At 25.4% G+C, this 14202-nt stretch overlaps 3 protein-coding genes across 5 annotated transcripts; all 3 read right to left on the reverse strand.

Annotated features, from left to right (window-relative positions):
* Positions 1–606: 606 nt before the first annotated feature.
* LOC102677634 (testin) lies at positions 607–3766 on the reverse strand. Its single transcript, XM_006620643.2, has 5 exons — positions 3496–3766; positions 2949–3150; positions 2568–2857; positions 1071–2381; positions 607–960 (listed from the first exon to the last, which is right to left on the reverse strand). Exons 1-5 carry the CDS (start codon positions 3559–3561, stop codon positions 607–609), a joined length of 2223 nt encoding a protein of 740 aa, XP_006620706.1. The 5' UTR covers positions 3562–3766.
* A 516-nt stretch (positions 3767–4282) lies between these two features.
* On the reverse strand, positions 4283–6674 carry LOC102676833 (probable ATP-dependent RNA helicase DDX55 homolog). The gene is made up of 7 exons (XM_006620638.2): positions 6582–6674; positions 6359–6466; positions 5939–6211; positions 5505–5863; positions 5220–5417; positions 4446–5136; positions 4283–4357 (listed from the first exon to the last, which is right to left on the reverse strand). The coding sequence occupies exons 1-7, from the start codon at positions 6672–6674 to the stop codon at positions 4316–4318; spliced, it is 1764 nt and encodes a 587-aa protein (XP_006620701.1). The 3' UTR covers positions 4283–4315.
* Positions 6675–7063: 389 nt separating this feature from the next.
* LOC102676611 (ataxin-2-like protein) lies at positions 7064–13088 on the reverse strand. Of its 3 annotated transcripts, none has more exons than XM_031512867.1 (9): positions 12335–13088; positions 12064–12175; positions 11544–11870; positions 11224–11460; positions 10815–11142; positions 10417–10724; positions 9823–10341; positions 9568–9748; positions 7064–9455 (listed from the first exon to the last, which is right to left on the reverse strand). In XM_031512867.1, the coding sequence occupies exons 1-9, from the start codon at positions 12370–12372 to the stop codon at positions 8917–8919; spliced, it is 2589 nt and encodes an 862-aa protein (XP_031368727.1). In that variant the 5' UTR covers positions 12373–13088; the 3' UTR covers positions 7064–8916. The 3 variants fall into 3 exon arrangements, with proteins under 3 accessions (XP_031368727.1, XP_031368729.1, XP_006620699.1); XM_031512869.1 differs by having other exon boundaries at positions 9580–9748; positions 12335–13087; XM_006620636.2 differs by having other exon boundaries at positions 8917–9455; positions 12067–12175; positions 12335–13087.
* Between the last annotated feature and the right edge of the window lie 1114 nt (positions 13089–14202).

The following is a 14202-nucleotide window of genomic DNA, read 5'->3' on the forward strand; positions in this document are numbered from 1 at the left end:
TATAATTTATTTATTTAAAATTTTATCAAAAATTGATAGATTATAATTGACATAATACTTTAAAATATTTTTTGATTACATATCTTTTTCTTACAAACAATTTAAATTAAATATATTTTAATAATAATAATAATAAAAATATATATAGATATCGTGAATATAATATAATGTAATTTTTTAAAAAATATTATTGATTTTCAATAATAAAATATTCTATCACAAAAAGAGATTGAGATTAAATAATAAAATAAAAATTGAACCTTATATATTATTTTTTTTTAAATTTAAAATATAAATGTATGAATGTAAGTATACAACGAATATTTTTTTAAAAAATGAATTAGATATTTAATAAAAATATATTTTTTATTAAATATTTATTTTAGATATTTTAGATTATTATTTTAGATTGTATCAGCTTTGTTTCTTAATAATGAATATATTGACAACATTTATAAAAAATTTAAACTTTGTAATGAAATATATATTTTTATAACAATTTAAAAAAAAAAAGACAAAAAATAAAAAATATAAGAAAAATAATAAAAAATTATTAAAAATAGAATAATAGAAATACTATTTTACTATTATAATTTGTTATTTAATTTATGAATGTAAAAAATTAGAAATGCATTCCTTACTACAAAATATTTTTTTCTCTTTAACTGCAAATTTGCTACTTAATAAATTTTTATTGCATATATAACAGCAAAAACAAGTTTCTGTTGCATGAAAATTTAAATCCTTAACACCAACACCTTTTTGATCAGCAGCAATTATCTCCTTACATAAGTTACATGTTTTTGCATATGTTTTTTGATAACACAAAAGACATAGTGGACGATCATTCTCTGTAATATACTGTTTTCCAGCTAATGGAACATCACAATCCCAACAGCAAAAATGTTTTACATGATAATTATGACCTTCTGCAACAGTATATTCTCGTACAAAAATAAGCTGTAAAATATAAGAATTATTTTAAATTATTAATAAAAAGAAAAAAAAAGTTTTTAATGCATAGAAAATATTAAATAAGAATATTTTAAAATTTTGGTTTATATACTTACTTCGTCGCAAGCAAAACATCTAGGAATTCCTAATAGTGTTGCTAAATCTCTACCACAATATAATTTATTTTTGTAATAAAAGTATACTAAATCTACTAGCAATTCATTACACATATTACATACAAAACATCCTGGATGCCATATTGCATTTTTAGCTTTTTCTGTAATTACGGCAACATCACCAACATGAATTTCTTCTTTACATTTATGACATTTTTGTAATTTAGAATTTATTGTTAATTGATCCATGACATTTTTAAGATGTTCTGCATTTATAAGATCTTCTGATTGTTTTGCTACAGAAATAGTTTCACATGGAAAAATTTGCTTTTCCAATTTTTCAGAACGAATAACAGTGGAAGGTGTTGTAAAGCTATTTAGTGTTGCTTGATAATTATTGATATTAGAAGTCTGTAATTGTGATGATGAAGCTGATGAAAGAAATTGATTTTCTATCATTTTCGAAGAAGTTAATGATTTATTTTCTTTTGAATTTTCTATATTAAAAGTTTCTGTAGAATCATAAGTATTCTTTTCTATATTTTGAAGTTTTTCTTCTGATGGAATTAACATTTCAGGATTGTTTATAGTAGTAATAGTAGCTATTTGATCAGTTTCTTTATTAATATTTATGGGAAAATTTTTATTTTGCGAATTATTTGAATTTAAATTTTTTGCAAAATTGATTTGTTTTTGATTTTCTTGATTACTATATTTATTTGTGAGTTTTTCACGTATATACATTAGACTTTTCTCATCTAATGTACTTTTAATTACATCAGTTGTATGTACATTAGATGGTAATAAAGTATCTACTAATAAAGTTTCAACATCAATATTATCATTAATTGATTTTGAATTTAATAGAGAAGTAGATGGATTTTTGAACACATCTTTATATGCTTCTTTATAACATTCAGATGGATTCGAAGGTAATGTTATTTTAGAATTTACATTTGTAACTACTGTATCATTTAAATGGTTTTCATTCAAATTTTCAGTTGTTACATTTTTTATATTTTGATTATTACTTCTAATATTTTCATTGCTGGTTATGTTATATTTCTCAAAAATTTGATTATTTTTAACATTACTATAATTATTTGGTGTTTCTAGAGTACAAAATTCATGGATATTTATATTTTCATGCACATTTTTTTTATATGAACATTTTGGAGCAAAACTACTTGGCGTACGTAATTGTACAAAGCTTGGTGATAAATTAAATTTGTTTTGTGGATTAAAACGTTGCATATCAGTAGCATTTACGGGTGTTACTAATGATCCATCATATGGACGAGCGCTTAATATCTATAGCATAAATATAAATATACTTAAAAAATAAAAAAAATTAATCTTATATATTAATCAATAAGATTAATAAATTTATTATAGAAAATAACTTATCTTTGTTATAAAAAAATATAAATACTTACATATATAAAATAATTCTTATATTAATCAATAAAATTAAATTTGTTATAAAAAATAACTTACCTTTGTTACTATTCCTTGTCCTACATATCTTTTTATATTTTCTAAATATTTTTCAAACTGTTTTTTTTCTTGATCACTTAATTTATCACAACTTTTATAATCTACATCATGAAGAGGTAATTGTTTTTGCAATAATTGTCTTCTTAGAGCTGCACCAGCTGATCCTTTAATAGGTAACTTATCTATAGGTAAAGCTCTCATATAATCTATAGCAAGTTCTTTTGTTGTATTTGGTGGTATCCATTCAAATGCTTCTTCTATATATTTCTTTCCATCATTTATATGTAATACTAGAAAGAATTTAATACTAATTCTTTAATATATATATATTTTTAAATATATATATATATATATATAGATATCATTTGTAATAATATTTACATATTGATTTCTTCTTATATTTTTTTGAGGTTCCAAATAACAAGTCAAATTGTGGGAAATCATCATCATCAACATCATGATCATCTTTATTGCATTTACAATTTTTACAAATTTTTCTCCAAAAATGTAAATCTAAACCTGGACATGCTGTTTTGCAAAGAACACAAGGTGCTCCAGCTCCAGCTTCATGTGCCAATCGAGGCTATATAAATAATTATAATAATTTAAAAATTCTTTTAAACAATTAATTTATTAAATTAATTTAATATAATAAAATTAATGTAATTAAATATTTTTATTCATTAATTTTCAAAGAATTATTTGTAGTAAATTGTTATAATTATATTTAATATATAATAATTGTTATAATATATTCAAATGTAATTTATTATTAAAAATTTAATATAGTCTAAAAATAGTTATATTTTTTTTTTTACAACAATTATAATAAATATAATAAATGATAAATATGATAAGTTACAATAAAAAATTGTTTTGAAAAAAATATTTTTTTTTAATATATTTAAAAATTATTTTCAATTTTTACCTTTCTTTTTCGATTTTCCAATTCTAGCAACCATTTCGGACGATCATTTATATCCATATTATTCATTTTTAATTAATTTTTTTTATTTTATTACAAATATAAAAATAAATATTAAAGAAATAAGTATTTCTTGAAGTTACTTGACACTTGCATAAATGTGTGACTCATCACTATGATGCAGCAAAATATTTATGATTCTTTTCCTCTACTATACATACTATACTTAATGCTAAGAGAGATTCATGTATACTGAAATATTCTTTCAAAAAGCTTTCCCATATACATACTATATACTAATATGTATAAGCTACTTTCATGTATGTATATACTATTTATCATATACTTATCAATATTTTCATAATGGTATATCAAATACTTTCCTATTTGAAAAATAAATAAAAGAAAAAAATAATTTCAGTAGAATACATTCAAGTAGATTTTTTTAATATATGATATTTTTGGTTATATATTATATTACTTCTTTTAAATTTCATAGAAAAATTTAATTAAATAAAAAAATAATTAAAATATATTTTAACATAAATAATTTATTTTATTTTAAGTACTATATTATATTAGTAAATGAAATATATATAGTAATATAAATATTTTAAATGTTCTACTGTTTATTTTTATATATATAATAAACATTCTTATAAAATAAATAGAAAAACTTATTCAAACATAGTATTAATATATAGTATATATTATTTACCTTTTTTTTATTTATTGATAATATTTTCTATATATAAATATACAAAATATATCATTATAATAATATTTTTTATAATTATCTATCTATTTATTTAATTTAAATTTTTTAATCAATTCCAAAAGCAGTATCAAATTCTTCTTGAGAAATCTGAAATAATTATTCATTATTCATTAGAAATATATACAAATATTTACTGTAAATAAATTTTTATTTTGAAAAATTATATTAATATTACCTTCTTTTTTTTTAATTTCTTAATTAATGCTATATCTTTTGCTAGATCTTCAATATCTTGTTCATTTATCTTTCTTTTTTGTTTTTTTGCTGAGTTTACTAACATTTTTTGTTTTAGTTTTTTTTCTTTTCTTTTTTTACGATTTTCTTGTCTTTCTAATTTTTTTTTTTTAGCTTCAGACCATGGTTCTGTTTGTTTGCGTTTATTTTTATGTATCTTAGGCCATGTTCCAGTGTCTTGAAAAATTTTTAACTTTTCTAAGCGACTTTTTTCTTTTTGTTTGTCTGAATATGCAATGGAATTGATATCAACATGTTCTTCTCCAAAACTCGATGTATCTTTTCCTTTAAGTTCTGGCATACGAGGCATTCGCAATAAACCAAAACTCATTGCAAGCTTTCCTAAATCAATATCTTTCAATCTTAATATTAAATTACACTCATGTTTATTATATGCTTGGATATATGATACAAATGCTCTATTAGCCTTATCGAAAAGAAATCGATCTTGTTTTTGTAAATCTCTCATACATTTTAAACACTTTTCATATGAAATTATGGATGATTCTAAAACTATTTGTTGTATTTCTACTTTTTGATTTCTTTTAATAAAGTCTACATATGCATCTTCTGTTTCTAAGAGGAATAATAATGCATTTCCTTCATTACCTATCCTAGCAGTTCTACCACATCTAAAGAAAACATAATTATTAATTATAACAAAATAAAATTAATAAATAAAAAGATTTAATCTATCTAGTAAATCTATTTTTACCTATGAATGAAATTACTAGCTGAACAAGGAGGATCATATTGTAATACCCAATCCACTTCTAAAATATCAATACCACGAGCCATTACATCTGTGCAAATTAAAATACCATTTTTGATGTTTCGGAATTCATTAAATATTTTATATCGCTTATTTTTCATTTTACCATGAATTGCAAATACTTGTACAGATGGTAACATTCTAAAATAGAAATATTATAAAATTATAAGATTTATTTTAATAAAATATGTTTAAATGATTATGTTATATAATGTTTAAATAACTTACGCTTGTACAATATGATTAAAATAATCAACACATGCACAAGTAGATAAAAAAATCATATATTTTAAATTAGTTCCTTCATGCTGAATAAAATCTATCATTGTAGAAAATTTGTATTCAGTATTTACAATAACAAAATTATTTTTTAAATTTGATGGTGTAGAAATATTTGGTTTTTCTTTAACAGTTATCAAAGATGGATTTCTAAGTCCAGCTCTTATTAATTGTTGTAATTCTTTTGTTTGAGTTGCAGAAAATAAACCTGTTCTTCTAAGACGTGGTAAATAAAGTAAAATTGTATCTAATACTGTAGAAAAACCTAGATCTAATAATCTATCAGCTTCATCTAAGATCAATATTTCCTATAAATAATATTGTTATAAATTCTTCAATAAAATTATTCTAAAAATATTTAATGTTTAAAAAATTATATTTACCAAAGATTTTACATATCCTGCTAAGTTTATGATTTTACAATTAGATAATATATCTTCTAATCTACCAGGTGTAGCTACAATAATATTTGCTCCTGCTTTAAGTCTGTCTGCATCTTCTGCAATTGTTGTACCACCGACAAGTAATATTTGTTTTAAATTTGGTATATTGTTTAAAAACTTTTGTAAAACTTCATTTATTTGTATAGCTAATTCTCTTGTAGGACTAATTATTATTCCTCCAATTTCTGTAGGTTTCCACTTTTCTTTTCTTTTCTATTTTGAATTTAAAAAATATTGCATATATAATTATAATAAAATATTATATATATTAAAATAATATGTCTACTTTCTTATTTATTTCTTTAATAAATGAATATTTATTAAAGAAAATATTCATAATATATAAATTTCATATAATACCTGTAATATTTCTAACAATGGAACTAAAAAAGCAATTGTTTTTCCACTCCCTGTTACTGCTTCTGCTGCAACATCTTTTCCTTTTAATAATAATGGTATAGAAGCTGCCTGTATATAATTAGAAAAATTATATTAATATTTAAGTTAATTTAAACATCATTTTATTAAAGAGAATATAAATTTAAAATCTTTCATATATTTATTTTTTGTTAGAATTTTTTACCTGCACAGGTGTCATATAAGTAAATTTTAATTCTTCAATAGTTTTAAGTACAGAATCGCTTAAAGGCAATTCTCTCCAATTTTGTGTTTTCATTATAAATTATAAAATTTTCTTGAGTTAAAAAATTAAAAGAGATATAATTCTATTTTATTCTTAATATTAAATATTTATTTTTAAGTAATTTTGATTTATAGGTTATATTGAATATATCGTTACTGATATAGTTCATGAATGAGATAATACATAGGTTATCTTAATAATTTCATTATACATTTTTAAAATATTATTTACATATATGAATTTTTTAATTTTTCAATTTCTTTATTATATTTTATTATTAAAAGTTTTGTTATATTTTTATAAATTATTAAACTGAATATGAAGGATACAAGGATATCTATATAATATAAAATATATATGACAAATTTTCACGATTAGAATTTAAATAGGACGTCAAAAATAAATAAATCATCATATACAAATTGGCTTTTAACACATTGAGTTTATTTTGATGTTTTTTTTTTAAATCTCTTCCATATAAAATTTGTGTCTAACGATGCCACACATTCAACTATCTCTCAGATAAGGATCGTCTGCCTTCATTTCTTTTATATACACGACTAGGTCTAAGGCCGTAATTCAATTTGTTTTTATGCCATAATATCTGACAGTACTCGTTTATACATAAGAGGTACGCAATTGATTTAATTGTTATAATGATTTTAGATATTTAACGCAATGAAATGTTCAGTCTATAGAGCAAAATGTTATTTTTTTTTGTAAATTTCCTTAATACTTTCTTCAATTTATAATACATATTATCTATAAAAAAAAAATCAAAACTCATCTATAAAGATATTATATATATAAATTATGTAACATTTATCTAAATGAAGTTTGGGTGTAAAATATTTCAATACTGAAAATTAAATTTTAAAATTAAATGCAATTAATAATATTTTCTATATTATTTTCTTCATAATATTTTTTTTTTCTCTCTATTTAAAAATAAAATGAAAAATTTATAAATTTATATATTGTAAGAAAATAAGATATTAAATTTATAAATGTTATGTCATATCGAAAATTTATATTTTAAATTGCTAAACAAAAACTAATTATTTGTACCTCTTTACACACATAGATGCATTTCTGTCATGATAGGATTGACTGGCGGAACGTTTTAAACGTTATTTATCAGATCCTTTTCTTCTTATACATTTTTTCTAATTTGACTTACTCTTTGCTTTGAGGACCTTATGTATTAGCATCTCATAACAAAATCCATCATCAACAAATTGCAAAATTTTGAACTTGATTTGAATTATTTTGATATCATGTCATTCATTTTTATATAATTAAACGCAATTCGATGAAATTTCGAAGAGTTAGATCGACCTGTTCCCGTGCTTCCTGTTCACTGCAGTGAGATATCAAATATGAAAGCGCGAGCAGAAAAATATATCATATGCTCTATTTTTTACATTATTCCAATAATTACTTTGTGTAAAAAAAAGTTTTTACTCGTGTGATGTTCATTATTATTCCATTTTTGAGTACCCAAAAAAGTTTGAAGATACATATATCATTAGACTATTGGATAGCTCTTTATGTCAACCTTATAGGTTAAATTTTGGCTTAATAATTGTTTATAAAGTAGTGCGAGCTATAATAATCAAAAGTAAAGTTTCTTTAATTTTAATATTTCTTGCAGTATTTTTGTAATCACAGTCCCTCATTTCTTTCATTTCCTAATATATATTGCATAGGCACCACCTATCAATACAATTTTGAAGAATGTTTGTTCGCCAATTTTCTTTTTACATTTCATATATCTCTATAAATTAATCTTAAAGATGTTTGTTTTTTGTTGTAACATTTAAATTACTAACATAACAGTGTAATAAATTGCATACTGAAATCTGTCTCATATGATTAAGATTTAAATACAACTTGAGGGACTAAATATTGTTGTGGGTCTTGTAAATCACTAACCCACTTCAGTCACTTTCAAGATGATCAGCACTTCATTTTATATTACTACAATTTTATTAGTTTTTTTTTAATTACTAGTTATTATTTGAATTAAATGAAAAACATACTATTTTATCTGGAATGATACTGTTATTAAGAAGAAAAGAAAAAATATATAAGTTTTACGACAGAAAGAAAAAAACATATAAGATTGCTTATAAATATGTTGATTCATATGATAAGCAAGGAAATGATTTTAAGTGCTTAATGCCATCATGAAAGTAACTTAAATTTATAAACTTTATTCTACCTCTGCAGAATACTAGTAGTTTTCTCTTTCTTCATCCATTTCTGATTGCAGCTACTGATTGTGCGGTAAAATCACTGGTATAGTTTGCTGCGCTCCTGGAGGTGGCTGCGGTGGTAGGTATTGCATATGCTGCGGTGGTATCGGTATATGAGGAGGAATTATAGGACACATTATTGGATAACTCGGAGCATGGCCTTGAGGAGGTGGTGGAGGATATGTGGGTTGTGGAGTACCAGGAGGATTATAAGTGCCTGGTGTGTGTGGTGGATTAGGATTAGCTGGAGAAGGAGTTTGACTTGGTGGTTGTTGAGCAACATGAGGATGTGGATGTGTATGTGGACCCATGTATTGAATACCAGGGGCTTGCGGTCCTGGTGAGTCATGATGATGATAAGGTGTTGCCATATGTGGCGGTGGTGGTGGTGCCTGAACCATGCGTACCATCTGTTGATATGCTGGTTGACCAGGATAAGGCACCTGGAATGGTGGATGTAGAGGGGCCGGTGCCATTAAAGGCTGTCCAGTTGCCGCCACTACTTGCATCTGAGAAGCTATATCTTGTGCACGATGTTGTGCATGCATTACTGGTACTGAAATCAAAATAACATACAATTTATATTATTATTACAAATGATGAAATTTATACATTATATTTTAAAATATTTGCTAATAAATAGAAAATTGAAAATAAGATGCGGATACCTAGATACTGACCCTTCCGGAACCTTGTCACAGGTTGAGCTGGTGGCTGACTGAACGCAGTTGGTGGTTGGCTAGTCATTACATATGCTGGCATAACTACAGTAGCAGGCATTGTTGCTCCAGTATACTGAGGTGTTTGTGGAGTATGTGGTCTACTTGGTGTTGGTGTACTTGGAGATCGCTAAAAATAGATATTTATATCACATTTTAATATCATTCGTTTATTAATTAAATTTCTTACGATTGATAGCTTACCGGTGTAAAAGGTTTGGTATTTGGATTAAATTCTTTAGCATTTGGATTTAATGTTGATTTTTTGAAAGCTGTCGTAATTTTATCAACTGTAGTTTCTTGTGGAGCTTGAGATACAGTAGGTGTACTTGTAGAAGTTTGTTGTTGTGATTGAGAAGGACTTGTAGGTCGCAAAGGTAATGGACCTGGTGGTGGTTTACTAGTGACCACAGTTTCTTCTGAAACAGTTTGATTTTGATGTGATTGTTGTTGTTGCTGTTGCTGTGGAGGGTTTGGATGTTGTTGTAATTGTTGCGGTTGTTGCTGCGACTGTTGGGATGTTGTATGTTGATGAGATGATTGATGATGCGTCTGAGTAATTTGTGGCGACGAATGAGCATCCTGTTGATGTTGATGTTGATGTTGCTGCTGCTTTCTGGTAACTGGCGTTGTATCTTGTGCTGGTGTTTCTGCTAACTTGAAATCTGAAGCAAATTGCCTCAATTCTGAATGTTGTTCTTCTCTACTACGTGGTGTTGGAACCTTTAATGATATATTTGTTTCATAATTTTTTTAAATATAAAATATCTCAAATATAATTTATAGATAAAATATTACCTTTCTGTGATCTGACTTATGTGAAACTATCTCACATCGTTGTCCTTCGACCGAATTTTGCTGCTGTAATTGACCATGTTGTTGATGTGATGATTGCTGCTGTTGGTGAGAAGTAGTAACATTCGTTTGTGGAAATGGTGCTGGTGGTGCTTTATCAGCTTGATACACTTGTTGTCTACCAGGACGATCACGTTTTTCCGTATTTATTTTAGATGATGATGTTTGTTGTTGTTGTTGTGGTGGAAAAGTAACTTGTGGTACAGCAGAAGTTGTTTGAGATTGTGGTTGTGATTGTTGAATTACAGGTACTATAAATATAAATTCGTTTAAAAAATATAATCTATACTTTCTTTATTCCTTTTATGAATTAATATAGCATAAATATGATTTGTCAATACCTGGTGGTGGTGGTTGTGTAGTTGGTGGAGGCACAAATGGTGGTGGAGGATTATTATATGTAACCACTACTCCACTGGGTGGCATTCCCATATTTAACGATACCGAGTGTTGCACCGAAGGATGTGTATTTTGCATTCCAATAGGAAGATTCGAAGTTGGAGGAATGTTTACATTTACATTGGACGGAGATTGTTGATTAAAAACATTTTTATTGGCGGTTGCAGATCCTGGTGAAGGTGGGGGTTCACTAGATCTCATCAACTTTGCGCTATTTCCATTTTTCTTTTTCAATGGAGGTGGAATATATTTACCTTCAGTGGGTCTCACCTAAAATTATATTTAATTAATATAGAAAAGATAATTTATACTTTTATTTTATATAACTATAATAATAGTAAAAAACTGCACCACAGCTGCAAATCTTTCTTCCTCATCTCCATTTTCAAGTTCTAATCTAGCTTTGTAATTTGGTTGTGATTCTATTTCATTTGCAATTTCTGCAGCTTTTTGTTCTTGCTCTTTATAATCTTTTGTATCTTTTCTTTGAAGTGGTAATGTATAAGCAGCTAAAGTTGGTTCATATGTTGTTTGAACTCCATATTTTTGTTCATTTTTACGAAACATATCATCAGCATCCCATCCATTCTGAAATTAATTAAATATTTTCTAATTATATATATATTATTTATATATACTCTTAAGTTTATATTAATATAAAAAATACTTACTGTTGTACCATCTAATTTTAAGTCATCTCCATTCATAGTAGCAGGAGGAGCATCCCAAGGTTCTAATTCTTTCTCACCAATTAAGCCATTATATTTACTAATAACAGTATCTGTTCTAAATGTATCACGTATAGCATAATCTAAATCAACATCCTTGGCAGACATAGTAATAATATCTTGTGGTTTAAAAATTAATTTTTCTACTACACTTTCCACGCTAATTTTTCCTGAACCTTCTACACGATGAGCCATTTCTAAGACAACATCAAATTGACTTGAGAAAGTGCGAAAAATACCTTCATATATTGATCCATTCAATGTTTGAATCTGTAATAAAAATTCATTGCAACATAAAGAAACTAAAAAAATTTATATTATATATTTATATTATATATTTTATAAAAATTTGTATTATATATTTTATTAATAAAAAAATTTATAAACACAATTTATTATAATAAAATTGTTTTTATTGTTATTATACTTACAATAAAAAATTTTATTTATCAACTAATACTAATACCTGTACAATATTGCCAACATGACTGGTTATTGCATGCATGAAATGGGCATTATTGTATACACCTTCAGCAGCAACACATCTTTCTTGTGGACCACGGGCACGTGGTGATCTAAAAAGAAAATTGCATTTAGGAACAAATTCAGGAATACTAATTTTAAATATTATATTATAAGAAAAAAATTTTATGTTAAAATATTTAAAATTTGTTCAGTTTAAAAGAAAGCTAAAAAAATATACAAAATAAAATAAAACAGAAAAGGAAAAGTACCTGTTTGTATTTGAACGGTTTTTTCTTTTGCTATTCATTTTGCCACTCGACGAGGATTCTTCGCCAGTGGTTGATGGATTTCTGCCGCCGGTTTGTTGCGGACCTTCTCGTTTCCTAGTGGGGACCGGAATTTTGACTAATTTCCCGGTGACTACTTAACGTTAAAAAATATTTTCGATTGAATATCCCAACGCAGGGAAATATAGAGGATTTTTTTCCACAAACTTCTCGTTAGATATTGAAAATTTCAATTTCAAATCTTTTTCGACCCCAAAATGATTGACAGGAGATACTAGCTGCAACAACTACCAACATTCACGATCGCTTTTCGAGTCACGATCGTTTATAGGTTATGCGCCAATGCTACAGTTATCTAAACACTCGTTTGCGAAAGTCTAGCGCGTGCGTGACTTTCGGATTTTGACAAACACAAGAGTAAAGTGTAAGCAAAGAAAGCAGGAACACTTTGTATTCGAGGAGACGTACGGGGGAACACGGTCTGCTCGACACACGATATCTTGCTGGTGCGTGACGTAACTCCGTTGTCTTTACGCAGGAAATCACCCTTATGGAATTTTTGCGTTGGCTGAATTAGGAAACGAGCAATAATAGTTCTAAATAATGATTTCGGTCACAATATTGTATTCCTATTTAATTAATCAACATGTGGTAAAAGATAAAACTTAGCACAAGTCGCCAGATCAACCTGATCCCGGTGACTGTCAGACAGTCGCCACCTAGTGAGAAATTAATAAAAATTCTGATAAAGATCATCCGCAATTCCTCTCTTGGAGCACCTATTTTCATTAAGGCTTATATTTTCTTTTTTAATAGAAATGCATCTTTAAGTATTGAGTGTAATACTAAATTAAAAGAATTTTTTCTCACTAAAGATACATAAAAAATTTGAAAATTAAATAATTTTCCAAGATATTATATATATATTAAAATATTCAGTTTAAAAAATAATTTTTTATATATTTAATAATTTCTTTTAAATTTTACTCAAGATATCTGTATGCATTTTTATCGTCATTATAAATAATGTGCAATTTTCGAATAATGTTCTTCGTTCTATCAAAAATGAAATTGTCCATTTGATCTAAGATGTGCATGCCTTGAATTATCCATTCAAATCCCTTATTAATCTTTTTCTCTCTATTAGTATATTTATTTGAACGGCTTGATAGAATATTTGAAAGTTCTGCTGAAGCATTTTGTTTTTTCGCAAATATTTTATCAGTTTCCATCATGATTAACTAGTGAACAATTTAATATGATTTATAAAATATGTAATTTTGAAAATTGAATATATTGAAAGAATACAATATTACTTACCATGGATAATATGAAAAGCAACAATAATATTTTCATTTTTTAGAAAATAAGATACATTTCATATTCAAATTCGTACATATATATAATTGTATTTATAAAAAAAGAAATATTAAAAATTAATATTTATAAGTGAAAGAAAAAAATAAAGTTAGATTATTATATTTTCAATATACACTTTAGTCAACGTTATTACGATTATTTGGTATGTCTTCTGACCAATTTATTCTTCTTATTCCAATATTTCTTAATGAATGGTATGCGCTGACGCTAAATAAATATTTGTATATTTAATGTTAAGCAATGCATTAATTCAAACAATGAAGCAATTCATTTTGTAAATATAATTCTTATTTTATAAGATCATAGTATCCTTTCAGATTTGATCAAATAATAGTTATATGTTTGATTTTTCTACATTTATACATTATTATATATATAATAATAAAATTTGTTAAAATATTAATGAATGAATGAAGACAGTAATAAAATGAAAAAATAATAAAATTTATCAATTCTATATATATATATAT

The sequence above is a fragment of the Apis dorsata genome, unplaced genomic scaffold (assembly GCF_000469605.1).
Source record: "Apis dorsata unplaced genomic scaffold, Apis dorsata 1.3 scaffold_524, whole genome shotgun sequence".
Classification (NCBI taxonomy): Eukaryota; Metazoa; Arthropoda; class Insecta; order Hymenoptera; family Apidae; genus Apis; species Apis dorsata.

Bases quoted from the DNA above. Each gene is read 5' to 3' on its own strand.
- LOC102676611 (XM_031512867.1), bottom strand. From the start codon at position 12,372: ATGAATAGCAAAAGAAAAAACCGTTCAAATACAAACAG. The intron at 11,461-11,543 runs GTAAGTATTTTT...AATTAATTTCAG, and splicing joins TAAAATTAGATGGTACAACA to AATGGATGGGATGCTGATGA. The intron at 9,749-9,822 runs GTAAGCTATCAA...ATCTATTTTTAG, and splicing joins ATACCAAACCTTTTACACCG to CGATCTCCAAGTACACCAAC.
- LOC102677634 (XM_006620643.2), bottom strand. From the start codon at position 3,561: ATGAATAATATGGATATAAATGATCGTCCGAAATGGTTGCTAGAATTG. The intron at 3,151-3,495 runs GTAAAAATTGAA...TTATTTATATAG, and splicing joins TGGAAAATCGAAAAAGAAAG to CCTCGATTGGCACATGAAGC. The intron at 961-1,070 runs GTAAGTATATAA...TATATTTTACAG, and splicing joins GATGTTTTGCTTGCGACGAA to CTTATTTTTGTACGAGAATA.
- LOC102676833 (XM_006620638.2), bottom strand. From the start codon at position 6,674: ATGAAAACACAAAATTGGAGAGAATTGCCTTTAAGCGATTCTGTACTT. The intron at 5,864-5,938 runs GTAAATATAATT...TATTATTTATAG, and splicing joins CAGGATATGTAAAATCTTTG to GAAATATTGATCTTAGATGA. The intron at 5,137-5,219 runs GTAAAAATAGAT...TGTTTTCTTTAG, and splicing joins GCTAGTAATTTCATTCATAG to ATGTGGTAGAACTGCTAGGA.